Source organism: Cololabis saira, chromosome 8, assembly GCF_033807715.1.
Source record: "Cololabis saira isolate AMF1-May2022 chromosome 8, fColSai1.1, whole genome shotgun sequence".
NCBI classification, from domain to species: Eukaryota; Metazoa; Chordata; class Actinopteri; order Beloniformes; family Belonidae; genus Cololabis; species Cololabis saira.
Window position 1 is genome coordinate 10,170,139 of NC_084594.1, and position 27,764 is coordinate 10,197,902.

At 40.6% G+C, this 27,764-nt stretch overlaps 1 protein-coding gene across 1 annotated transcript in view; it reads left to right on the forward strand.

Annotated features, from left to right (window-relative positions):
* Nucleotides 1-27,764, forward strand: part of arhgap9 (Rho GTPase activating protein 9) — a 72,229-nt gene that overhangs the window by 37,721 nt on the left and 6,744 nt on the right. The window contains exons 7-13 of the mRNA XM_061728240.1: nucleotides 6,031-6,096; nucleotides 8,623-8,769; nucleotides 11,351-11,449; nucleotides 18,007-18,068; nucleotides 18,797-18,884; nucleotides 19,038-19,133; nucleotides 20,442-20,540. Of these exons, the coding sequence (XP_061584224.1) occupies nucleotides 6,031-6,096; nucleotides 8,623-8,769; nucleotides 11,351-11,449; nucleotides 18,007-18,068; nucleotides 18,797-18,884; nucleotides 19,038-19,133; nucleotides 20,442-20,540 (657 nt within the window). The remainder of the gene's footprint in view (nucleotides 1-6,030; nucleotides 6,097-8,622; nucleotides 8,770-11,350; nucleotides 11,450-18,006; nucleotides 18,069-18,796; nucleotides 18,885-19,037; nucleotides 19,134-20,441; nucleotides 20,541-27,764) is intronic.

Here is a 27,764-nt window from a genome sequence, read left to right on the forward strand (position 1 = left end):
TTGTGGTTGTTTCAGATGTTCTTGTCCAGTTTTGTTCTTACATCCGTTCCCTCAGATTCCTGCAACTAAACTTGGATGTACATTCCAATAAAGGTTAGGATAAATGATAACATGCCTCTGAAGTTTGACTTTTTGCACCATTACAATACTTATAGGCAACTAGTCATCATATCTCCTGCTCTCTGAAACACATGTTAATGCTCAATAGTACACATATATGGTTCTTTAATATATTTGCATTATACTAAGATGCATTCATTTTCAATGGCTTTTGTCCTTAATGGCTTTTTTCCCCCTTACATTACTTTTACTTTTATACTTTAAGTAGTTTTGAAACCAGTACTTTTATACTTTTACTTGAGTAAAAAACTTGAGTTGATACTTCAACTTCTACAGGAGTATTTTTGAACTCTAGTATCTATACTTCTACCTGAGTAATGAATGTGAATACTTTTGACACCTCTGCCTTAAGCTGACCTTAAATTATTCTCTACTGACGAGAAAGGGATGTTTGTTTGTGTGCTAAGTGTTTGTTCTTTGAAAGTGTCATGAAGCTTTTTTATTCTCTTCACACGTCCCTCGGTGCACATTAAGAGCACGGATGATACTTCATACATTTTAAATGCAAACAGCTTTGCTTGGACGTTTATAGCCGCAGAATGCATGAGCGGCAGACATAACCGCTCCACTTTTCCCATGTGAACATATTTTTTCAGCCACATTCTTCCAGACCACATTGAAGCAGCTAAACGTGGATAAAAAGAGATTAGAGCTTCATGGACCTTTTAACTGACACACATACTCCCCGTTTTTTAATGACGCTTCTGTTGAACTCACAGATAATTCCTCGCGCTGACGCCGACGAGCAGAAGGGAGGCGTGTTTAAGATGCACATCATTCCCAAACTAATTAAAGCCACTCACTAATACTTCCCACTGACCCCAAAACTGTTTTCCAGACCTACAGTGAAACCCGTCAGCGTTTAAAAACCCTTCAAATGAGGAATCTGTGTGAGGAGCGCGGTCACTTACCGACACTGACCCGTACCAATCAACGACGGCGTTCGCCAGGCGAAGCAGTGCAAGCTGGATGATCCAGATTGCCAGAGATAAGCAACTTGCGCCTGAGAGTTGCGTTGCCTCAGCGTTGCATCAGTGATTCAAATTTCATGTTGTTCATTAAAAAAACACCCACATGATCAAAGCAGCGATTGCTTGCATCAAGTCAGGTTGACATGCGTTCTGATGACCTATATGTGTCTATTTCTGTACTGCGGTACACGAGAGTTAATGCTTAATGCATATTTCAGGTCACATGGGGTTTATGAACCAGGTGTTGGAACCAAGGTGGCCCACATTACTCACTGCAGAATGCACTCTGCTATAGTTTTATTTATTTTTTATTTCTGACTCCTCTTTGACCTCTTTTCCCGCTTTCCAGTAATCTCTTAAGTGAATATGATGGCGTCGTGTTTGAATGAGCAGAGGTGTCAAGTAACGAAGTACAAATACTTCGTTACCTTATTTAAGTAGAAATTTTGGTTATCTATACTTCACTGGAGTAATTATTTTTCAGACGACTTTTTACTTTTACTCCTTACATTTTCACACAATTATCTGTACTTTTTACTCCTTACATTTTAAAAACAGTCTCGTTACTCTATTTCATTTTGGCCTTTAAATAAAAACTATCCAGTTAAATTGCTCCATCTGGATAGAGTGAATTTGGTTGTGGTTGTTTCAGATGTTCTTGTCCAGTTTTGTTCTTACATCCGTTCCCTCAGATTCCTGCAACTAAACTTGGATGTACATTCCAATAAAGGTTAGGATAAATGATAACATGCCTCTGAAGTTTGACTTTTTGCACCATTACAATACTTATAGGCAACTAGTCATCGTATCTTCTGCTCTCTGAAACACATGTTAATGCTCAATAGTACACATATATGGTTCTTTAATATGTTTGCATTATACTAAGATGCATTCATTTTCAATGGCTTTTGTCCTTAATGGCTTTTTTCCCCCTTACATTACTTTCACTTTTATACTTTAAGTAGTTTTGAAACCAGTACTTTTATACTTTTACTTGAGTAAAAAAACTTGAGTTGATACTTCAACTTCTACAGGAGTATTTTTAAACTGTAGTATCTATACTTCTACCTGAGTAATGAATGTGAATACTTTTGACACCTCTGTGAATGAGTGCCCAGATACTTTTCTATATTTGCGTGGAGGTCGGATGTAGCAAGTAGCTGTTACTTTCGTTACCACTGCCAATCGCATTAATAGACGTATGAAACATTGGCAGGTTCTCATCTCATCAGCTTTTGTAGTGTAAAGAATGTTTTCAAGAGAGGTAAAAGTTGATAAGGGAAGTCCCAGGACACACTGGAGGGACTATGTCCCTCGGTTGGGTGGGGAAGGCTTTGGGACTGAACGAAATGGCCAGGGATAGGGAAGCCTGGGCTTCCCTACTTAGGATACCACCTCCAAGATCTGACTCTGGATAAGTGAAAGAACATGGATGAATGGATAAATCCTCATGAAGATGCCAGTCAATGTTCTTTGTAACACTGATCTTTTTCTGTGGGAATATTATGCCTAACTTTGGCCCTGTCCCAATACTCCCCCTACCCCTAGTTTTTAGTCCTACCCCTAAATTTTGCGCGTTCCCGTGAGGGTAGTGGTGTCCCAATTCCTCTTTTCACCTAGGGGGGAGTGAAGAAAACGAGGGTAGTGGCTATGAATCTGTCCCTACGGATCGAGGGATTTCGGATGCACACTAGCTGAACTAGGGCCAGAAAGATTTTCCAGAATGCTTTTCGTTGTCATTTGCGGACTGAATCAAAAAAAAAAACATGGCGGACATTTCTTATTTTTTAGTGATTAAAATCAATATTTTGAGTTAGTTTCTGCATAAAAATGCATTTTGATTACATTTCTAGCGAGAAATATATATTTTACTTTCATAATATTCACTCAGTGAATGTACATAATCACTCGTTTGCCCGTTGTTGCGAAGTCTTTTTCAAACCTCGCCAGAATAAAGGCTGAATTATGGTTCCGCGTTACACCAACGCAGAGCCTACGGCGTAGGTTACGCGGCGACGCGCGCCGTACGCCGTACCCTAGGCCGTAGGCTCTGCGCCGATTTAACGCGGAACCATAAATCAGCTCCCGAGCCGGCAGGCAGAAATCCCGAAATTTTCGGAGCAAATTCCTAACAGGCGTAGCTACAACTGTTAGATTTCATCTATTAAACCAACATTTATCTTCCTAAATGATTTATTTCAGCCAAAGGTAATTCTCCACAGATCTGTAGGTTTCTCCCCCGGGACGACGGCGCAGGTTGACCTGGCGATCACGTCTGTACTCCGGGTGCTGCTGCGCCCCGGACCGGCGGCTCTTATCATCGCCGAAAACATCAGATCAAATTTCATAACAGGCGTTATTTGGATAAACTGAGCCCAGGTTGGGGATCTTAACGGTTACTTTTACGCCTGAAAAAAATATTAAAACTTAATAAAGTGGCATATTAACAGCGCTACAGCTGAAATTAAAACAGCTTTTGGCTCTCAACTTCCTGATTTTAGGGGTGGTGCTGAAAGTAGGAGTAGTGGGAGTATTGGGACAGACCCCTGGGAAGATTTCAAGGGCCCTAAAATCTGTGGCTTCTTTTTTAGTCGTAGTGGTAGTGAGGGAGGGCTAGTGGTAGAAAGTAAGGGGTGTATTGGGATTGGGCCTTTATGTATTGTCCAGTCTTGTGTGGATGGAAAATATCGTGCACGCCCAGGTGCTGTTTTGCAGCTACATCAGAATAACATTGTGACAAACCATGGCATAAAAATCACTGTGTGAATGACTTTATGTTGTTTCTTTTATATATTTATAAGCTTTATGTGTTTTTTGAACAGGACTTCTGTCTAATCCGGCTTTGTCACAAAAATCAGCAACCATGTACGAAATGTACGATACCTACTATGATAAGCTATCAGACGAAGAACAAAGATGCATTGATCATGCCCCGCCGTTCAGTTTCTGCCAAAAATATGAAAATGTTTACCTTGTAAATCTGCTTAGCTGCAAAGTCGACATCGCCATGGCTACAAGCTCAAGAGGCCTGGCCAGGTTGGGGGGCCTTGTTTTCCCCATTTCCCTGACTTTTGAAAGGAAATATCCCCTCAACATATTCCAAATGTATTATTTCAACTGAATTAAGAGTAGTTACTTACTTAGTGGGATAAATTGGATCACTACTTGTTTTTTTTGTAATACCACCATCTGCACAAGTTGTTTCTAACAGTTATTCAACACCGTGTTGCAGACTTTAACTTCTCTGCTTGCTTATTTGGCAGTTTCCACATAACCTCAGTTGCAGCATGTGGTCAGACACCTGGGTGGAGTTGGTCAGAAGCAGGTTGAGTGCAGTTGTTTTACCAGGTTACAGAGATATAAAAAGCTAAATGTGATGCAACTTAATGGTGGGATAGGAAACGAGTAAAGGAAGAACCCGTTGATCAAAATCCCTTTCTTTAAAAGTATCAAATAAAGCTCAGAACTTTGGTGGAGGATTGATTAGTCAGACACTATGGGGGTTAGTTCAAGTGTACTAAACCTACTAAAACATTAAAATACTACTTACAGGACTGTCTTAGAAAATTAGAATATTGTGATAAAGTTCTTTATTTTCTGTAAGGCAATTAAAAAAACAAAAATTTCATACATTCTGGATTCATTACAAATCAACTGAAATATTGCAAGCCTTTTATTATTTTTTATAATAATAATGGCTTACAGTTTAAGATTAAGATTCCCAGAATATTCTAATTTTTTGAGATAGGATATTTGAGTTTTCTTAAGCTGTAAGCCATGATCAGCAATATTAAAATAATAAAAGGCTTGCAATATTTCAGTTGATTTGTAATGAATCCAGAATAAATTACATTTTTGCATTACAGAAAATAAAGGACTTTATCACAATATTCTTTTCTGAGACAGTCCTGTACATGCCAATTCATTAATAACCATCTTGTATATTATTTTTTTCTTGATTTTTTTTTTTAAATTTGTTTCCATGATAAAAAGGTGAAATTTGTACATGAAAATGTCATGTTTCCGTTTTGCTGAGACAAGTAGAGCAGACCTTTCATTTAGTAACTGCAGATGATGCAGCTTCTTGGTCAGTGGTTAATGTGGCAACGTTAGCCAAGTGGTGTTATGACGATTCAGCTGAGCGCTCACCTTCCTGGTGTGCAACTATGCATGAGACTGATTGTGCGGGCTGATAAAGTCAGCTTCCCTCTAGAATGGGGAAGTAGAGACATGAGGGAGCGATGCATGTTTTTGTTACAGTTCTGCACTCAGACATGAAGTTAAGGACTTGAGTCGATAGGTACAGTAACTCCAGGGCTGTCAAACTCAACTTGATCTGGACTCTACGACTGTATCAGCTGCCATAATGAGCACCTATGCTGTGAGTTTCTTTATGTTTCATTCTTAGTGTTATTTACTGCAGTTTTCATTCATTTTTTAGCATTATTGGACTTTAATTTTTTTGGCTTCACAAATGATTTGTATTGAATATGGATTATTTTTCTGTTGGGATAACATCAGTGTTTCATATTGGCTTTTCCAGGTGAGAGTTGTTGGCTCTGAAGTCGTCGTAGTTCCTCAAAAAGTGAACTTAGTGATGTGTGAGCGGTTTTAAACCAACGTAACGGATGTTTCACTCCTACTGAGAGGCAACTGCCGTTGATTCAGGGGTGTCAGGATGTTGCCAGGGCAGAGGAGTAGTTTCAGTTTTGGCTTACATTTTAGGTTGGACCTTATATCTGATGTTATCTTAACAAATTTGTCAGTATCCTGTTATCTGTCTTGAGGTGAAACTTTGCCACCAGCGTCGCTTTCACACGGACGGTCTGTACTACAGGGACGGAGCTCGGCCCACGTGTTTTTTAATTTTGAATTTAAATGCACGGAGCTACTTTTAATTGAACGTTTCCTGCCTGTCTTTTTCTGGCTCTTTCTCTAGCTGTCACCTGATTTTCTCTTCGGGAGCCATCAGAGGAACAGTGACGGCGGCTGGCAGATGAAGCAGGTAGGAATCCGTCTGCCTGCTACTCTTTCATTGCTGGGAGGCATTTAATACATTTCATTTTGTATCTCCTCACCATAAAAATGTCAAAGACGAAAGCTCCCTTGACCGGTTTTGTTCTCGCTGCACAACAGGATGTATTTCCTTCACAAAATGGGACATCATAAAGCCCTGCTGACTTTGTCCCTCCATCAGATATCGTTCTGCTTTATGTTAAGCTCGCATGCAACATTCGTCTTCTCTGCATCCATAGATGTGCAAAGATTACTCGGAGAGTGTATTCTTTAAAAGAAAAGAAAAAAAACAACCTTTTATCTTGTTTTTGTTTTTGAGCGTGGGTGTTAAGGTAATCCCAAGTGTTTTGTCTGTAGCTGAAGGGGAATTTGATAGTATGATGGGTAGTTTCTCCGTGAAAAAAGCACAAAACAGTCTCAAAGAGTCTTTGAGATTTGCAACAACTGCATCTCCACTGTATTACTGTAGAATTCATTAGAGCAATGCTAGCTGTGCTCTTCAGAATCCTAGTGATCAGCATTTATGCATATTAAGAAAGCAAATCAGCAACTCATGATGTAAAGAGAGACGCTGTTACCCAAGCAGTTCTCACTGCAACATGTTGCATCACAGCAGGGTGTGGGTGCACTTGGTTTAAAACCCTTTTAAAGACCTCGTCTTTGTAACAGAGCAGATTTGTCTCTTACTGCTAATCCTCCTTGCACGAACAGACACAAACATTAGTAAGGATGTTTAGTCTGATTGTTGGAACTGGGTTACAGGGATTGGAAACTTAATTATGGCTGGTGCGGCATAAAAAGTTTAAATGGTGTCAATGTATGCACTTGTCAAATATACTTGTGTATAGGGCTGGGGATCGATTCAAATATCAAGAATCGATTCGATTCCGATTCTTAAGATTCAGAATCGATTATCACGCTTCGATTTGATTCGATTCGATCCGATATTGATTTGGGTTACTGTTAATAAAACTGTTTTTTGAGCTGTTGCATGAATTATATGATGGTTTAGTTATGCAAAATATTAATACTAGTATTATATTGAGATTCAACAGCAAGTATTGCAGCTAATGATGCTGTAAGGACCAATCAGCTCCCAGAATGCTGATAGAACTGCTTTCAGAAACATCATGTGGGTCAGAATTACCAAACAGATCCAGGGAGGAAACAGAGGACGAAAGAAATCGCTTTTATTTTTTCCCCATTTATGAGAATTTGGTTTTTAACATTTATGCAAATGTAACCCCAAGACGGTATATAAAGCAAAGAAATATAGACAATGTATGCAATTATAACTGAAAACTTTAATGTTTTCATACCTTTAAACATATTTAAAGGCAAAAACATGGCACCAGTTATTCTCGTGTCCAACAAAATATTCCTTTTTTGGGGATAAACAAAAAAGTACCAAAAGTTGTAATGAAATTATGAAAAAAAACATTTTTATTTTTTATTTTTTTTAAATCGATCTTTAGACATATGAATCGATTTTTAGGAATTAATATGAGAATCGATTTAAAATCGGAGAATCGATCTTTTCAACACAGGCCTACTCGTGTATGTGCATGAACAAAGGTTGTAAACATAGATGTGTTGCATGTGCAGTCCATTGTGGCTTTTATTTTTGCACCTGCTTTTTCCTGTCTGTCCATCTCAGACAATAAGAGTGTTGTGTTGCTGCACTTCCCTTATAAGAACTTATAAATACTATGTACATTTGGATTCAGACCTAATCTGACAGGTCCGACTTGTATAAGGGGAAAGATAGCAACATTTGTTAAAGTAGTGATGCACTGCTGCAGATAAGAGTTCAAGTACGCAGATAAAAGTTTGTAATTGTTCTGCATTTGATTCAAAGGCTGTGACTGAAACCAAATTTGTTATTTTAGGCCTTTTTTTTGGTTTACTCCTTGAATAAATTCAGTTGAGGTAATTGAGCATGTTACAAACTTTGTGTGGTTGTTTCTTTGCCTGATTTTGAAATCAAAAGACACGCAGCTCTCGATCTTGAGCTAATATGGGAAATGAAGAAATGTGGGAGAAATATTTAATGGCAAACCTTGACTTATGTTCCTCTTCTCAGTGGCTGTTTTTGTGGTTCTGTTTTGTGCATTACAAATGCATATTTAACCTAAAAACTTTTATAGAAATTTGACCTAAACTGTTGCCTCTGTCCTTGCAGTTCTTTATATGCAGCTCACTGTTCACTATCTCTGTTTTTGTAGTTTTTCCTCATCCACTTATTCATTTTTAATAATTTTCTGCATTTACAAATAAGGGAGTACTCTGCACTGTTCTAATCTCGCCTGTTGTGTAAATTATTTTGTTACACTGTTGCATTTGCTATACTCAAAGAGCACCTTGCCACTACTAAAATATAAATACCACATGATGTAAAAATGGCAGTTTGGTTTTGGCTTTGGTCTTAGAAGGACAACAGTCCCAGCACCTCCTGTTACATAATCCACACACCTTAAACCATGTGTTATTGTTTCCCTCGTTTGTTTTACTTAAGAACATGCAGCGTGCCGCCTCCTCTGAGACCCTGAGCACGGCGGCGTTCACTAATACCGAAATCCAGTGCCATAACTCTGCAGCCCTGCGTGATGTCGGGCAGCAGCTCAGTCACTCCCAGTCTATGAGCCTGTCTGAGAACGGCAAGGTATTCACACACACACACACACACACACACACACACACACACACACACACACACACACACACACACACACACACACACACACACACACACACACACTAACACACACACACACACACGAATACACATGCTCATATTTGAATAAAAGGAACAGGAAATGTGGATAATGGATGATGCAGGCAGTGGGTATTTGTATATATGGAAAATACACCGTCCGTCACTTCTGAGGTTTAAGATATCATGACGTGATGAAAGAGAAAGGGCTGTGCGATTAATCGATTTTAAATCTAAATCGGATTTATTAATCAAGACGATGTTAAAAAAAGGAAAACCGGAAAATGGATTTTCCTTTTTTGCAGCTGGCTGCATTACAGACAGAGCTCGTCTAGTCATCTTTGTTTGATCAAGAAAATTGTAAATGTTGTCACTTTACTAAACTCAAGGAGGATTTACAGTATCTTTCAATTGCACTTAGTTCCCAATAGGAAATTTGTTGCTATTTTTCTTTAAAAATAAAGATAAAATATTTGAAACAATTTATTCCATTGTCTTTTGTAGTTTTACCAAAAAAATCGAAATCAAAATCGAAAATCGGGTTTTCAGAGAAAAAAAAACAGGATTTTATTTTTGTCCAAAATCGCCCAGCCCTAGTACTAGTTGTTAAAATTGAGTAAGTGTAGCCTCAAATAACAAAATGCAGGATATCACACCATGTCATTCTTTGTTTTGCATAAAAAAGTAGGCAAAACTGCAGAAACAGTGTGTCAAACTTGAAGCACACGCCTTGATTTTGTGGCTTGGACTTGAAGATGACTTGAAGTTATTGCTTCTGAAGTTCTTGCTGTTTGACTTATTTCGTCTTCCACATTGGACATTAAGCCAACTCTTCTTTACAACAAGGCAGAGGTTTACAGGTTTGATGCTCATCGCTCCGATCACAACATTTCATTTGGATTGAGGCCTGAAATGTTTAACTTTCACTATGATCTTTTATCTTTTTAATTGTAGCTGTTCTTTTGTAGACTTGCTGGTTTGCTTGGGGTCATTGTCTTTTTTTTCTTAAATGGTTTTGAGTAAGTTTTAATTGTAGGAAAAAGGATATGTTTGGTCCAGAGAAGATTTCTGTGCCATTTTCTCCACCTTTGACAGGTGAACTGAGGCTTGCAGGGTTTGTGTTGTAGCTTGTCTTGCACTTTTGCCCCCAACTCACCCACATTTTCTCTAACTTGTGCATCGGGGTGTCCTTAAGATGAACTTCACCACCACACATTGACTCCTGGAAAAATTGGTGCTTTAAATCATTTTCCAGTTGTTTGGATAGAGCACTATTACCCTTTAAAGTTGATGTCTTTCTTCACGTTGTGTTAACATGCACTGGAGTTCTCAGCTCAGCAAACTGTCAAAACATCTTCTTTTTTTTTTTTACCTGGCATTGTTTCTTTAATATTTTCTCAGGGGTTATGTTCTGAGTCCTCTGAAAAGCGACAACTCGTACCGTAAGACGCTAAATTGAATTAAATCTAATCTTTTATGGAGGCGCTCACACCAAGTCTGTGTGATTATAAGAACCGCTGGTATTTACTCTCTTGTATCCTATGAAATCAGTAAGGAGGTACTTTATATATGGTACGGTGTACTATGTCATGTGCAGAGGTGGGTAGTAACGAGTTACATTTACTCTGTTACATTTACTTGAGTACGTTTTGGGAAATTTTGTTTTTTTAGGAGTAGTTTTGAATCACTATACTTTTTACTTTTACTTGAGTAGATTTGTGAAGAAGAAACTGTTACTCTTACTCCGCTACATTAGGCTACGTTGAGCTGTTACTTTTCTTTTATCCCTTTTATCCGTGTACGCGTCAATCTCATGACATCACTGGGTGATTCTTTGGGAAAAATTTTTGTTTTTGCACGTTTTGTCACATTTACACAGACTCAAACACACACAGAGTTTCTATGAGTTCATGGGCTTGTTCTAGTTCTGCCTGGTTAAAAAAGAAAAGTACAAAGGCTTGAAATTTTGTGCTACTTGTGCTTAATTTATTTTCTTTATTCTGTTATTATCTCATTTATTTTATTATTTATTAAAGTACTTGAATTTACTTTAAGATTATTTTAATTTAAGCTATTTTTTATTAAATTAAATGTATTTTATTATTTTATTGATTGAATTTGCCTGAAGATGATTATTTTGTACTTTTGTCTGTTTGAATGGTTGTGTTAAAAAAATAAATCAGACGTTACTCAACAGTTACTCAGTACTTGAGTAGTTTTTTCACCAAGTACTTTTTTACTTTTACTCAAGTAATTATTTGGATGACTACTTTTTACTTCTACTTGAGTCATATTATTCTGAAGTAACAGTACTTTTACTTGAGTACAATTTTTGGCTTCTCTACCCAGCTCTGGTCATGTGTTATTGTACTGCAGAGGTTGTACTTACTTCAGTTTAAAATCTGATGAAGTCCCGATACTATTTTATGTCCTGATACGTAAAAGCTTTGAATTAACTTTCTTTGTCACATGAATTAAAACAAACCAGTGCAAACAGCAGATAATGTTTTTTTATTTTTCTTGTTTTCAGCTGACCCCACAGTGCAGAGATTACTCCAGCAGTGTGACCAATATTGTTGTGGAGCCTCCATCTCCTGAGAGCTCTCCAGACAGCGATGGCTGCACGCCGGTAGGAAAACAATGACTTTATAAATATATTTGCTTTCTCTTTGAACTCTTAGGATTTTTCAAGCTTGTTCTACTGTTTCTTCTTGGTTCATCGGTGCATTAATCTTCACTGTTTCTTTTGAGCACAGCGACCTCCAACTGGTTTGCCATCACCAGTTTAGTAAACCCAGATTTGACAACCAAGAGATCTTTGCTCTTTCATTCCTCACTCCTGTCCGAGGCATCATCCATCTTTATGACGGCGACGACTTCCAACCCATACTCGGCACAGATGTTACATATTTCAGCTTGTTATGGCATTTAATATACACTGGACCTGTCTGGATGGAGTGTTTCAGCGTCATCTCTTGTCTGGTGTGGTAGACACGGTCTTCCATTGCTCTGGTGCTTAGTTCCTGCTCTTTTGCTGCTATGACTGGCGTCTTAATGCTTTCAGAACAACTGTTATCAGCCCGTTCTTCAGGTTGTTGGTGGTAAATGCGATTTAAGCTGGGCATACACTGTGCAATATTTTACATCGTTTTATTCAGCCCCATCTCAAACTGCACGACTAGATCGCTGAGTTCAAAAATTCGCAGCCCAATAGTAATGGTCTCACACTGTACGTCCCGACAGAGCCGTCTGGGAGATTTGCGAGGCCCTGTGCGAAATGGCCGGGGGGGGCCCTCAAAATTTTTGTTTTTTTCGAGTCTGATCGGGTGTCTATATGCGCAATTTTAACTCTCCAATTAGCAAAATACTGGATACCTTCCCCTGCCTCATCATCATCTCTTACCTCGACGCGGGGCCCCACGGCTGCTTGAGACCCGGTCGGATTGGTGATTTTTTTTTAACAAATTTATCAAACAAGCCTTTAAAGAGAGGCATTAAACTCTTCCATTTTCTTTAGTTTTTTTCTTTTTTCATCCCCTGATGGAAATTTCCTGAATCTGTCTCGTTCTCTGGACATTGTGTGACAGTTTGTTCCACACTCCACCCGTCTGGATCAGAGCAGCTTGTGTCTGCGCTTGGTCTGATCAGTTGTATTGAACAACAGACACGCACATCATTGCACATATATTTATTGATATGCACAGACTAGTACACATTTAGGTCTGTAATGGAACGTGACTGTTGATATTTATAAGGGAAAAAACGAAGAAAAAAAATCAAAAACGGCCCATAGCGCGAGGCCCCGTGCAGTCGCACGGTTCGCACACCCCTTGCGGCAGCCCTGCATCCCGATGCTCTGATGCAACCTGTCTGCTCACACTATACGTTCATAATCCCCACGTCGGACTTCTGTGTACTGGAACTGCAACGTCAAAAAGAAGTGGAAGAGGAGGAACCCCGAAGTGGGAGACACAGAAGATGCTCAGCAAAAACAAACGCGCTGCCTTGGCAATTTGTGCCATTCTTTGTGGCAATAAATTAAAAAATATTAGACAACGTCGTGATTGGACAAGGAATTGGCTGGGCAGACGTGGGAAATACCTTCTTTTTTTTTGCTATTAAAACATGATTTGTAATGTGAATTTGAAACATTTTAAGCTACAAATAATAGTTTTTGACGTGACATCAGAGATTGCGCATGCTCTCTGCGAAAGGATGAGTCCAATCGGGTCGTAGCTGCTTCAACTGTGCGATTCCTTCACAAGGAGCGACCAGGATTTCAAACACGTTTGATTTTCTTGCGAGCGCACGATTTGTGATCGGGAGCTCGTCGTGAGGTGTTACTCTCTCGTCGTTACCCCACGTTTACTGCACGAGGCACGACCAACGATTGGGTTGAAATCTGGCCCGATCCAAAAAATAGTCGCACGACTGAAAAATCGGTTCAAAACGAGCCGACAATCACACAGTGTCTGCCCGGCTTTAGGCTTCTCCCTTGGAACCTCATCGAAATCCCGTTGTCTGAGACAGTTGCTTAGTTGTTAATCATTGTGACCATTTTTGAGACCCACTTGATCTTTCTTCTTTCCTTCTAGAAAGGACCATAGATGCTGAGGATAAAGTGTCGGGGTGTTGTACTTTAAGTGAAACCCTCCATGGATCGTAAGGAGATTCCTTGTCTTGACATCAGTGGCGTTCATTTCTTCCCTTGTGGGCCGGTCGTTAGAGCAGCCGGTACTTGTAGGCAGGGCCGCCGCAAGGGGTGTGCGAACCGTGCGACCGCACGGGGCCTTGCGCTATGGGCCGTTTTTGTTTTTTTTCAACAAAAAAATTTTCAATTTTTTTTTTTTTTTTCGTTTTTGTTTTTCGTTTTTTCCCTTATAAATATCAACAGACACGTTCCATTACAGACCTAAATGTGTACTAGTCTGTGCATATCAATAAATATATGTGCAATGATGCGCGTGTCTGTTGTTCAATACAACTGATCAGACCAAGCGCAGACACAAGCTGCTCTGATCCAGACGGTGGAGTTGGAACAAACTGTCACACAATGTCGAGAGAACGAGACAGAATCAGAAAATTTCCATCAGGGGATGAAAAAAGAAAAAAACTAAAGAAAATGGAAGAGTTTAATGCCTCTCTGAAAGGCACGTTTGATAAATTTGTTACAAAAATCACCAATCCGACCGGGTCTCAAGCAGCCGTGGGGCCCCGCGTCGAGGCAAGCCCAAATGATGATGAGGCAGGGGAAGGTATCCAGTATTTTGCTAATTGGAAAGTTAAAATTGCACATATAGACACTCAATCCGACCCGAAAAAACCCCAAAATTTCGCCATTTCGCACAGGGCCTCTCAATTCTCCCAGGCGGCTCTGCTTGTAGGCCTTATGCTTTAATGGCTTGAACTTCTTCAAGATCCACCTTTGTTTTTTTTATCTTTGCCTGGTTGTGGTTGGCAATCTTGTAGCCTCTTCATACGTGGCATATGCTTGCAGAGTCCCAGGGTATTTCCACCTCTTATAAAACATCTCCTATGTTGCCTTCTGGGAGTAAAACCCCTTTAGTTTGGGATCATTTTACCTTTCTTTGATTCAGTTCCAGCATGTGTATGCCGTCTGATATCGCTGCTGTGTATCCCATTGAGGTGGATCAATGAGGCCATGCTTGATGTCATCCGTGTAGAGGAAGTAATGATCGCTCCAGTTTAGAATCAGTGTTATTTGTCACGGTCGGGTTGAGAGGGTTTATGTGCAAAACATCACCAAAGACGGAGCAAGTGCTTGTTATATGCCGCACTTAATGGCTTTGAATTGGCCTCTCGAGTTGTCTTCCCCAGTCCCAACAAGTTCTCAGTGAAAGAGCTTGCTCTCTTTTTTCATGTTGTACAGTATCCGTGTGTGGTGGTCAAAGGCTCTCTTGATCTAGGTGGAGCTCAGATTTGTTCGTCTGATCCTGCAGTGTTGAGCGATGGCTCCTCTGATGTGACCGTGTTGGCCTCTCTCAAGTGTGGAGCCACGTGCCCCGTTATCGCTTCAATGCCTGAGAGGAGCGTCTTTGTTCTGCACAGACAGGTTATTGGCCATTAATTAGATTGAATTTCCCGCCTCTAGCGAGTCTTCGCCATCAGGACGGCTCCGCCTTGCGATAATTACTCTGGGTCAGTCCCATCTACGAGCATTTAGTCCATTTGTGTTGCCAGGCAGAGGTGTCAAAAGTATTCACATTCATTACTCAGGTAGAAGTATAGATAATAGAATTTAAAAATACTCCTGTAGAAGTGTAAGTATCAATTCAAGTTTTTTACTCAAGTAAAAGTATAAAAGTACTGGTTTCAAAACTACTTAAAGTATAAAAGTAAAAGTAATGTAAGGGGGGAAAAGCCATTAAGGACAAAAGCCATTGAAAATGAATGCATCTTAGTATAATGCAAATATATTAAAGAACCATATATGTGTACTATTGAGCATTAACATGTGTTTCAGAGAGCAGCAGATATGATGACTAGTTGCCTATAAGTATTGTAATGGTGCAAAAAGTCAAACTTCAGAGGCATGTTATCATTTATCCTAAACTTTATTGGAATGTACATCCAAGTTTAGTTGCAGGAATCTGAGGGAACGGATGTAAGAACAAAACTGGACAAGAACATCTGAAACAACCACAACCAAATTCACTCTATCCGGATGGAGCAATTTAACTGGATAGTTTTTTATTAAAGACCGAAATGAAATAGAGTAACGAGGCTGTTTTTAAAATGTAAGGAGTAAAAGTAAAAAGTGGTCTGAAAAATAATTACTCCAGTGAAATTAGGGCTGTGTGATTAATCGATTTTAAATCTAAATCGGATTTATTCATCAAGACGATGTTAAAAAAAGGAAAATCGGAAAATCGATTTTCCTTTTTTGCAGCTGGCTGCATTACAGACAGTCACTTTACTAAACTCAAGGAGGATTTACAGTATCTTTCAATTGCACTTCATTCCCAATAGGGAAATTTGTATGCTATTTTTCTTTAAAAATAAAGATAAATAAAGATAAAGATAAAGGGGCACGGTGGCGCAGCAGGTAGTGCAGACGTCTCACAGCTAGAAGGTCCTGGGTTCAATTCCCGCCGGGGACGCTGTGGGCGCTGAAGTGCGTGTTAGTTCTCCCAAGACTTCAGTGCCCACACCCTGGGTGGGGTTCCCTTGGGTAGCTAATGTGAGCTACCCTCACTGAGCTCAGTGTAGGGCCCTCCCTGGGTTGGCAGAGGAGAGCAATGCCCAGGACTGTTACTTAGGTATGAGCACTGGGTGATGAAATGGGTAAAAAATTGGAGATAAAAAAATATTAAGAAAAAATAAATAAATAAAAAAAATAAAGATAAAATATTTGAAACAATTTATTCCATTGTCTTTTGTAGTTTTACCAAAAAAATCGAAACCGAAATCGAAAATCGGGTTTTCAGAGAAAAAAAATCAGGATTTTATTTTTGTCCAAAATCGCCCAGCCCTAAGTGAAATATAGATAACCAAAATTTCTACTTAAGTAAGGTAACGAAGTATTTGTACTTCGTTACTTGACACCTCTGGCCATCGGTTTCTGTAGCCACTAGGAGTGTATCACGTCACGGCCTCGTGCTGTTCAACTCACCATTCTTTTCTTCCTTATACTTCAAACACCTTGTCTGTTCTCTTGGCCTCCCTTCCTGTAGTGTATCATGCAAGTCTAAGTGCACACGGCCGGGTCAGTGAAACTGCGAACGGCTCATTAAATCAGTAATGGATTACTATTGCAACAACACGTCCTCGGTAGGGTAAAACTAACCTGTCTCACGACGGTCTAAACCCAGCTCACCTTCCCTATTAGCGGCTGAACAATCCAACGCTTGGTTCTGTTTCACAATGACAGGAAGAGCCAACATCGTTGTCGCTCAGCAAGATATGATTGATTGAATTGTTTATTTCGAACACATAAGGAAAAAAATATAAGATTTTAAAACAAACTCAAAACATACAGAAAAAAAAGCAATAACAACAAAAACGTAATACAAACGGGGGAAAAAAAAACAGTGTCCAAAAAGGAGCAGGTAGAAGTAAAACGTATTTAACCCTGCCCCTTGGTTACCTCTATCATAAATTAAACATAAATATTAATAATAAATAGCTGCAATTACCTAATAGGCTACTGATTTTCCCATTGGTTGTGCCTTTGCACCTAAACAGCTAACAAACACAATCTTTACTTAACATAACTCCTCAACCAAATAACTTCCCAGAACTTCCTTTTTGTACCGTTTCTTTAATTGATTTATATTTGTACATTGCTTCAACCCATCACCCAACCCATTCCATAAATCCACTCCAACAACTGAGATACACATGCTTTTCCTTTTAGAATGAAAACATTGTTTTTTGAGATTATATTTTCCTCTTAAATTATAACCCCCCTCCCTGTCACAAAACATTTTCTGTAAATTGCCTGGAAGTTAATCAGTTCTCGCTTTGAATATGATTTGTAGAGTTTTTAGTTTGACAATGTCCCAGAATTTCAACACAGATAGCCGGAGATGTGAGTATTTATTTGTCCGTTTTCCCAAAACTCAGATAAAAAAACCATCTTATATTTCTTAGGAACTCTAATATTTCTTCACCGCACCTTTTTCCGCCGGTTTAACTCCCTGCTCATTACACCAGAATTAAATCAGCTGATTCGCAGCGGGTTGATTCTCCCATTAGATAGCTCAGAGGCCTGATATATCCAATGGAGATATCACCATTATATGTCTGGGTATTTATGCTTTCTTTTCATCACTTCTCACTTTAATCCCGTTTATTCCTCACTGTCTTCACACAGTGCATTGAACGCTCACATTATAGCTTCATAGGCAGCATTAGTTGTGTTCTCTCTGGTTCTCTCACACCTTAAATGGGGCCATACCACAGTGGGATATTTCAGAGCAGCTCCCCTCCTATTTTGTGAATGATGCAACAAGTTTAATGGCTTAGCTCAGGATGCAGTGCATTTCACAGAGGAAAAAGCCCTCTGAGGTACTTAACTGTTAAAATTTAAATGTGTCCTTATGTACTCGTTTTTATTTTAGCAATCCTTGCCTATTTTAAGTCGCACCATTAGCGAGGCCGTATAAATAGTGATGGCTTTTTCAGGTTTCGCATGTGCTTTAAAGCCTTTTGATGTGTTTTCAGGAGCTGGAGAAAGCCGGCCTCTTGAACAAGACAAAGATTGCAGAAGGAGGAAGAAAGCTGAGGTGAGTCCGCCACGGTCAACAACAAGGAATTTCACTTTCATTCAATTGTTTCCGCATAAATGCAAATAACTGAAGCAAGTATAATATCCAGGGTTGAAAACTTACGACGGAGTATTAGGGCCAAACTAAGACAAAAAAATTACGAGAATAAAGTCATAATATTTTGAGAATAAAGTCGTAATATTACGAGAATAAAGTTGTAATATATTATAAATATATAGATATAACTTCACAAGATGCTCAATATTCCTCATTTTAACACAGGGAGAAGACTGCTCTTCCTGTTAGAGTTCTCAGAAATAACCACTTTATTTTCATAATATTACGACTTTATTCTCATAAATTACCACTTTATTCTATTAAGACTTTATTCACGCAACATTACGACTTTATTCTCGTAATTTTACCACTTTATTCTCGTAATATTACGACTTTATTCTCGTAATTTTACCACTTTATTCTCGTAATATTACGACTTTATTCTCGTAATGTTCCAATTTTATTCTCGTAATTTTACGACTTTATTCTCGTAATATTACGACTTTATTATCGTAATATTATGATTTTATTCAATTACAACTTTATTCTCGCAACATTACGACTTTATTCTCATTATATTATGACTTTATTCTCGTAATTTCCAATTTTTTTTGTCTTAGTTTGGCCCTAATACTCCGTCGTAAAAACTAACCTGAGTCTGTATTTTTTGTTTTCTTTTTGGGTCACAGAAAAAATTGGAGCCATTCCTGGGTGGTTTTAGTTGGAAACAGCCTGGTTTTCTTCAAGGATCCTAAATCACAGACACCTTCTAGCTGGGTAAGAGCGAAGGACGGCACAGAGTTCTGGGAAATGATATGGTTGGGATTATATTAAAAGAAAACAAACTGAACCTTTTAGAAAGCATAGCATTGAGAAAATAAAAACTAAATCCATACAGTGTTTTGTGCGTTTTGTGTTCATCAAACACAGAAACCAGGGAATAGTCGTCCAGAAAGCAGCGTGGATTTAAGAGGAGCGCAGCTAAACTGGGCCAACGATCTGTCCAGCAAGAAAAATGTCTTCAAGGTAAGAGAAAAATAAAGACTTTGCAGCGATCACACGAGCACACACACTAAAAAAGTTGTGGTTTGGAATCGTCCTCCTATAATCCTGAAACCTCTCTTGAGCTTTTCAACATTTTCAGTTGGTATAATGACACACGTTTTCCTCAAGACTTCATAGTTGATGAGGAGAATAGAAGAAAAGTGTAATGTAGACCAGTGGTCTCCAACCCCTGGGCCGCGGCCCGATACCGGGCCGTGGGTCATTTGGTACCGGGCCGCACAGAAAGAAAAAATAATTTCTGTAGCCCCGACTGATGATGGTTGACTCTCAAACTGATGGTTCACAATGCTTTTATTCCTTGGATGTAAATACACTGCAAACACACCCTAAGAGCTATAAAGGAATAAAATAAAATAAAATAAAATAAAATAGAGTTAGTCTTTCTACATTCATATAAGTTTCATTTAACTTAAATACAGACCGACGCAGCTGCTCGGTCGGCTACCGTTAACCGCAATACATGAGTAACTATGGCAACCAAACTCAATATGTACATAAATACGGCATCAAATTTGCAAAGAAAACAAATCCTTATCAGCAGGTGCTTTTTGTGTCAGTTAGGCTCCACTTTAGCACTCAAGACATTAGCTTAGTCTTGCAGACACACTTTCTACTGCCGTTAAACTTTTACCGTTAAAGTTCGAAGGGCCGGATGTTGACGAGACGCCTTCAAAATAAAATCACTAAATATCGGTCTCCTTAATATATAACAAATAAAATAAAAATCTGGCTTTAAATAACGTTAATGAGAAAACAAACATAAAAACAAATTGATAGAAATACTCATATTAAGGTAATTTACAATTTCCATTTTTATTTTATTTTTTCGAAAATGACATTTTATTATTATTATTATTATTATTATTATTATTATTATTATTATTATTATTATTATTATTATTATTATTATTATTATTATTATAGAGAAAATCCCACAGTTTTTAATGCCGATCTTTTCATTGTATTTACTTTTTATCAGCTACACCTTTAGATTGGGCCGTGAAAATATTGTCAGACATTAAACCGGTCCGCGGTACAGAAAAGGTTGGGGACCACTGATGTAGATGACAAGAAGCTCATTTCTGACAGCGTATGCACCTTATACACGATGAACCTGGAAGCCTTTTTCCTGCTTGAACACTTTCCAGTAATCTGTGGTGTACAGTAGAAGAGGAAGTAGTTTAATTTCTTCACAGAAGCCTTTGTATCACTTTTTGTTTAAAACAAGTTCAGGAGGAAGTTAAAATTTCAAACATTTTTGTGTTTCAGCTGAGGACGGTGACGGGGAACGAGTTCCTGCTGCAGTCTGAGACGGACTCTCTGATCAGAGAGTGGTACAACACCATCAGGAATGTCATCGAGAGGCTGGTACGACACACACACACACACACACACACACACACACACACACACACACACACACACACACACACACACACACACACACACATGAACTTGAAACTTACAACTTCTCTATTAGTGGCTAAAATGGTTTAATTCTGGGTGAATGCGGTATATTTGGTATATAAATGTCATACAAACCGAATATTGTCCACTTCCATCTACAGTTTTTCTGGGATTTGTCTTTTAGTCTCACGAATGAGGTCATTTATTGTGTATTACACGGTGATTTATAAAAACCCTTCAAATAGGTCATTCCCAGTGTGCTCTAAAAATAAGATGGAGATTACCACAGATTGTATTTACTGTTCATCACCATGGTGATGTGCTACAGTTCTCCATCATCTTATGTTCCGCATTTATCTTCAACCATTCACACACACACAAACAAGCAAACTGTTTTCTGTATGTTTATGGGAAGAAAGAAAAATGTTTTCAACTTTCACTTCCATGGAGCAGTGAAAATGAATGCAGAACAAACAGTCAGAACAGCGAAGCGTGTGACGCGTGACTCGGCGACTGCAAGCCTAGTATCGACCAAAGACGTGGAGAAGGGTGTTCAGGGGAGTGGGAACGCTGGAACGCTGGCTGTTGTCAGTTTTTGCAGAATCAGCAGAACATCTCAGTCGTTTTTTTCAATACTGGCTCCTGGACGCTCCTGTCTTAGTCCTTCCATAAAACCCACTTCTGTCTCGTTGCAGTCGGTTCCGTCTTTTCTGTGCCGTTGGAAGTGGCTGGGAATGCGAGGGGCACCGGACTCATTTCACAGGCGATTTTTCTCCCGTTGAATGGCTATGGATGGCTAGGCAACCCTCAAGCTCAGCCCACTTCTCACGTAGACGTTTTTCTAATGATTCTTCCCAGTTAGGCCCTGTCCCAATACTCCCACTACCCCTACTTTTCAGCACTACCCCTAAATTTTGCGCGTTCCCGTGAGGGTAGTGGTGTCCCAATTCCTCTTTGCATCTAGGGGGAGTGCACATATCTAGGGTTAGGGGGCATCAGTCTGGCCCTTCAGAGCGAGGGTTTTCAGATGCACACTAGCTGACCGAGGGCCAGAAAAATTTCCCAGAATGCTTTTCGTCGTCATTTGGACTGAATAAAAAAAAAAACATGGCGGACATTTCTTATTTTTTTGTGAATAAAATCAATATTTTGAGTTAGTTTCTGCATAAAAATGCGTTTTGATTACAATTCTAGTGAGAAAAACATATTTTACTTTCATAATATTCACTCAGTGAATGTACATAATCACTAGCTTGCCCGTTGTTGCGAAGTCTTTTTCAAACCTCGCCAGAATAAAGGCTGATTTATGGTTCCGCGTTACACCAACGCAGAGCCTACGGCGTAGGTTACGCGGCGATGTACGCCGTACGCCGTACCCTACGCCGTACCCTACGCCGTACCCTACGCCGTACCCTACGCCGTAGGCTCTGCGTCGATTTAACGCGGAACCATAAATCAGCTCCCGAGCCGCAGGCAGTTTTGATCCCAAAATTTCTTAACAAGCGTCGCTACAACTGTTAAATTTCATCTATTAAACCAACATTTATTTTCCTAAATGATTTATTTCAGCCAGCGGTAATTCTCCACAGAGCTGCAGGTTTCTCCCCGGGACGACGGCACAGGTTGACCCGGCCGTGAGCTGCTGCTGCTGCTCCGAGCCGGCAGCTCTTCTCCGAAAACATCGGGTCAAATTTCTTAACAGGCGTTATTTGGATTATTATTATTTGGATAAACTGAGCCCAGGTTGGGGATCTTAACGGTTACTTTTACGCCTGAAAAAATATTAAAACTTAATAAAGTGGCATATTAACAGCGCTACAGCTGAAATTAAAACAGCTTTTGGCTCTCAGCTTCCTGATATGGTGTGACGTATGTGCAAACGTAACTACGCAGTCGCTTACGTACCCAAACGTAAACCACGTAAACCACGCAGTGACGTAGCACGCAAAATTTAGGGATGGTGCTGAAAGTAGGGGTAGTGGGTGTATTGGGACAGGCCCCTGGGAAGATTTCAAGTGCCCTAAAATCTGTGGCTTCTTTTTTAGGGGTAGTGGTAGTGAAGGAGGGCTAGTGGTAGAAAGTAGGGGGTGTATTGGGATTGGCCCTTAGTTCAAGCCCAGTGAGGATGGATGCTGAGCGCCTCCATGTTCAAGTCTCTCCAGACGTGACCTGCGTTCAGGTTCAGCCTCCGGCTTGCTGAAATCCAGGACTTTCACTTAACGTTCCCAAAGACGGTCATGCAGTTTCCTTCACAGCATGCGGTGGGTTGATTTTCACGAGTACTCTGGCAAAGGTTGTTCCATCTTCCCTCCTTCCTGACAAGTCTCTCAGCTCCTGTCACAGAAAAACATCCCCCGAGAGCGAAGCTGCCATCACCACCATTCACTGTGGGGACGGTGCTAATGAGGTGATACTCTGCGCCTGGTTTCATATGCACGTGCTTCCATCGCTGTTGCGTCAGATCACAGGACTTTGCTTCCCTGAGAGTCATTCAGGAAAAAAAACCTCAGCAGGCCGTGCGGTGGATTTCTGCTCCTCATCCTTGTCCTTTTGTGAGAGTCTTCATTGAGACAGAGGAACTCCTTAACCCTTGTACCGTCTTTGGGTCAAAATGACCTAATTCTCCTCTTTCCTCCTGCTCTCTCCTTCCTTCCTTCCTTCCTTCCTTCCTTCCTTCCTTCCTTCCTTCCTTCCTTCCTTCCTTCCTTCCTTCCTTCCTTCCTTCCTTCCTTCCTTCCTTCCTTCCTTCCTTCGTTTCTCCCTTCCTTCCTTCCTTCCTTTCTTCCTTCCTTCCTTCCTTCCTTCCTTCCTTCCTTCCTTCGTTTCTCCCTTCCTTCCTTCCTTTCTTCCTTCCTTCCTTCCTTCCTTCCTTCCTTCCTTCCTTTCTTCCTTCCTTCCTTCCTTCCTTCCTTCCTACTTTTTCCCTTCCTTCCTTCTTTACTCCTGCTCTCTCCTTCTTTCTTCCCTTCCTCCTTTCTCCTTCCTCTTTTCCTCCCTTCCTTCCTTTCTCCCTTCTTTCTTCCTTCCTTCCTTCCTTCCTTCCTTCCTTGCTTCATTCTTTTTTCCCTTCCTTCCTTCCTTCCTTCCTTCCTTCCTTCCTTCCTTCCTTCCTTACTTCCTTTCTTTCTTTCTTTCTTTCTTTCTTCCTTCCTTCCTTCCTTCCTTCCTTCCTTCCTTCCTTCCTTCCTTCCTTCCTTCCTTCGTTTCTCCCTTCCTTCCTTCCTTCCTTCCTTTCTTCCTTCCTTTCTTCCTTCCTTCCTTCCTTCCTTCCTTCCTACTTTTTTCCCTTCCTTCCTTCTTTACTCCTGCTTTCTCCTTCTTTCTTCCTTCCTCTTTTCTCCCTTCCTTCCTTTCTCCCTTCTTTCTTCCTTCCTTCCTTCCTTCCTTCCTTGCTTCATTCTTTTTTCCCTTCCTTCCTTCCTTCCTTCCTTCCTTCCTTCCTTCCTTCCTTACTTCCTTTCTTTCTTTCTTCCTTCCTTCCTTCCTTGCTCCCTTCCTTCCTTCCTTCCTTCCTTCCTTATTTCTCCCTTCCTTCCTTCCTTCCTTCTTTCCTTCCTTCCTTCCTTCCTTCCTTCCTTCCTTCCTTCCTTCCTTCCTTATTTTCTCCCTTCCTTCCATCCTTCTTTTCTCCCTTCCTTCCTTCTTTCTTTCCTTCTTTTCATTCTTCCTTCCTTCCTTCCCTTCTTCCTTCCTTCCTTCCTTCCTTCCTTCCTTCCTTCCTTCCTTCCCTTCTTTCTTCTTCCTTCCTTCCTTCCTTCCTTCCCTTCTTCCTTCCTTCCTTCCTTCCTTCCTTCCTTCCTTCCTTCCTTCCTTCCTTCCTTCCTTCCTTCCTTCCCTTCTTTCTTCCTTCCTTCCTTCCTTCCTTCCTTCCTTCCTTCCTTCCTTCCTTCCTTCCTTCCTTCCTTCCTTCCTTCCTTCCTTCCTTCCTTCATTTCTTTCTTTCTTTCTTTCTTTCTTTCTTTCTTTCTTTCTTTCTTTTTTCCCTTCCTTCCTCCTTTTATTCTTTCTTTCATTCGTTCGTTCCTTCCTTCCTTCCTTCCTTCCTTCCTTCCTTCCCTTCTTTCTTCCTTCCTCCCCTTCTTTCTTTCCTTCTTTTCATTCTTCCTTCCTTCCTCCCTTCCTCCTTCCTTCCTTTCTTCATTCTTTTTTCCCTTCCTCCCTTCCTTCCTCCCTTCCTCCTTCCTTCCTTTCTTCATTCTTTTTTCCCTTCCTTCCTTCCTTCCTTCCTTCCTTCCTTCCTTCCTTTCTTTCTTTCTTTCTTTCTTTCTTTCTTTCTTTCTTTCTTTCTTTCTTTCTTTCTTTCTTTTTTCCCTTCCTTCCTTCCTTCCTTCCTCCTTTTATTCTTTCTTTCATTCCTTCCTTCCTCCCTCCCTTCCTTATTTTCTCCCTTCCTTCCTTCCTTCCTTCCTTCCTTCCTTCCTTCCTTCCTTCCTTCCTTCCTTCCTTCCTTCCTTCCTTCCTTCCTTCCTTCCTTCCTTCCTTCCTTCCTTCCTTCCTTCCTTCCTTCCTTCTTTCCTTCCTTCCTTCCTTCCTTCTTCTCTTCCTCCTTCCTTGACCCGTAGACAGCACGAGGGTTAAATATACTAGACGCTGCTTTTTTTTCTAAATGACGGAGACTGTTGTGATTTTATGATTTTGTGACCTCAGATCTGCACTTTGAAATATTTTCTTGACCGCTGGACTTTGTTTTAACCTTGCCGTGCCCGTGTCAGAGCTCATAAAGAGACGTGCTCGTCTGCTTCCCCTGCGTTCAGTGAAACCAGTTAGGCCCAGGCGCTCTCAAGCTGTGAAGCATTTACAGTGAGACGTACCGGGGCTCATTTGCTAATACCAGTAGTACTCAGTAAAGAAGAGTCTGAGTACTTATGAGTCTGAGATTTCTTCTTTTTTTTTACGAAATAAAATGATGAAAACTGTGAAAAGTCTGAAAGCTTTCTGTATCTGTTGTATATGGGTCTGAGAGTTCTTCTTTTTTTCCTTCCTTCCTTCATTCTTTTTTCCCTTCCTTCCCTTCTTCCTTCTTTCCTTCCTCCCTCCCTCCCTTCCTTATTTACTCCTGTTCTCTCCTTCCTTCCTGCCTTCCTTCCTTCCTTCCTTCCTCCCTCCCTTCCTTATTTTCTCCCTTCCTTCCATCCTTCTTTTCTCCCTTCCTTCTTTCCTTCCCTCCTTCCTTCCTTCCTTCCTTCCTTCCTTCCTTCCTTCCTTCCTTCCTTCCTTCCTTCCTTCCTTCCTTCCTTCCTTCCTTTTTTTCCTTCCTTCCTTCCTTCCTTCCTTCCTTCCTTCCTTCCTTCCCTTCTTCCTTCTTTCCTTCCATCCTTCCTTCCTTCCTTCTTTACTCCTGCTCTCTCCTTCCTTCTTCCCTTCCTCCTTTCTCCCTTCCTTCCTTCCTTCCTTCCTTCCTTCCTTCCTTCCTTCCTCCCTTCCATCCTTCCTTCCCTTCTTCCTTCTTTCCTTCCTCCCTCCCTCCCTTCCTTATTTACTCCTGTTCTCTCCTTCCTTCTTTCCTTCCTTCCTTCCTTCCTTCATTCTTTTTTTCCTTCCGTCCTTCCTTCCTTCCCTTCTTCCTTCTTTCCTTCCTTCCTCCCTCCCTCCCTCCCCTTCCTTATTTTCTTCCGTCCTTCCTTCCTTCTTTACTCCTGCTCTCTCCTTCCTTCTTCCTTCCTCTTTTCTCCCTTCCTTCCTTCCTTCCTTCCTTTCTTCATTCTGCTTTCCCTTCCTTCTTCCCTTCCTCTTTTCTCCCTTCCTTCCTTCCTTCCTTCCTTCCTTCCTTCCTTCCTTCCTTCCTTCCTTCCCTTCTTCCTTCTTTCCTTCCTTCCTCCCTCCCTCCCTCCCTTCCTTATTTTCTTCCGTCCTTCCTTCCTTCCTTCCTTCCTTCCTTTCTTCATTCTGCTTTCCCTTCCTTCCTTCCTTCCTTCCTTCCTTCCTCCCTCCCTTCCTTCTTTCCTTCCTTCCTTTCTTCATTCTTTTTCCCTTCCTCCCTTCCTTCCTTCCTTCTTTCCTTCCTTCTTTCCTTCCTTCCTCCCTTCCTTCCTTCCTTCTTTCCTTCCTTCTTTCCTCCCTTCCTTCCTTCCTGGCTCATTTCTTTCTTTCTTTCTTTCTTTCTTTCTTTCTGGCTCATATCTTCCTTCCTTCCTTCCCCCCTTCCTTATTTTCTTCCTTCCTTCCTTCCTTCTTTCCTTCCTTCTTTCCTTCCTTCCTTCCTTCCTTCCTTCCTTCTTTCCTTCCTTTCTTCATTCTGCTTTCCCTTCCTTCCTTCCTTCTTTCCTTCCTTCTTTCCTTCCTTCCTTCCTTCCTTCCTTCCTTCCTTCCTCCCTTCCTTCCTTCCTTCCTTCTTTCCTTCCTTTCTTCATTCTGCTTTCCCTTCCTTCCTTCCTTCTTTCCTTCCTTCCTTCCTTCCTTCCTTCTTTCCTTCCTTTCTTCATTCTGCTTTCCCTTCCTTCCTTCCTTCCTTCCTTCCTTCCTTCTTTCCTTCCTTCCTTCCTTCCTTCCTTCTTTCCTTCCTTTCTTCATTCTGCTTTCCCTTCCTTCCTTCCTTCTTTCCTTCCTTCCTTCCTTCCTTCTTCTTTCCTTCCTTTCTTCATTCTGCTTTCCCTTCCTTCCTTCCTTCCTTCCTTCCTTCCTTCCTTCCTTCCTTCCTTCCTTCCTTCCTTCCTTCCTTCTTTCCTTCCTTTCTTCATTCTGCTTTCCCTTCCTTCCTTCCTTCTTTCCTTCCTCCTTCCTTCCTTCCTTCCTTCCTTCTTTCCTTCTTCATTCTGCTTTCCCTTCCTTCCTTCCTTCCTTCCTTCCTTCTTTCCTTCCTTCCTTCTTTCCTTCCTTCTTTCCTTCCTTCCTTCCTTCCTTCCTTCCTCCCTTCCTTCCTTCCTTCCTTCTTTCCTTCCTTTCTTCATTCTGCTTTCCTTTCCTTCCTTCCTTCCTTCCTTCCTTCCTTCCTTCCTTCCTTCCTTCCTTCCTTCTTTCCTTCCTTTCTTCATTCTGCTTTCCCTTCCTTCCTTCCTTCTTTCCTTCCTTATTTCCTTCCTTCCTTCCTTCCTTCCTCCTTCCTTCCTTCCTTCCTTCCTTATTTCCTTCCTTTCTTCATTCTGCTTTCCCTTCCTTCCTTCCTTCTTTCCTTCCTTCCTTCCTTCCTTCCTTCTTCCTTCCTTCCTTCCTTCCTTCCTTCCTTCTTTCCTTCCTTTCTTCATTCTG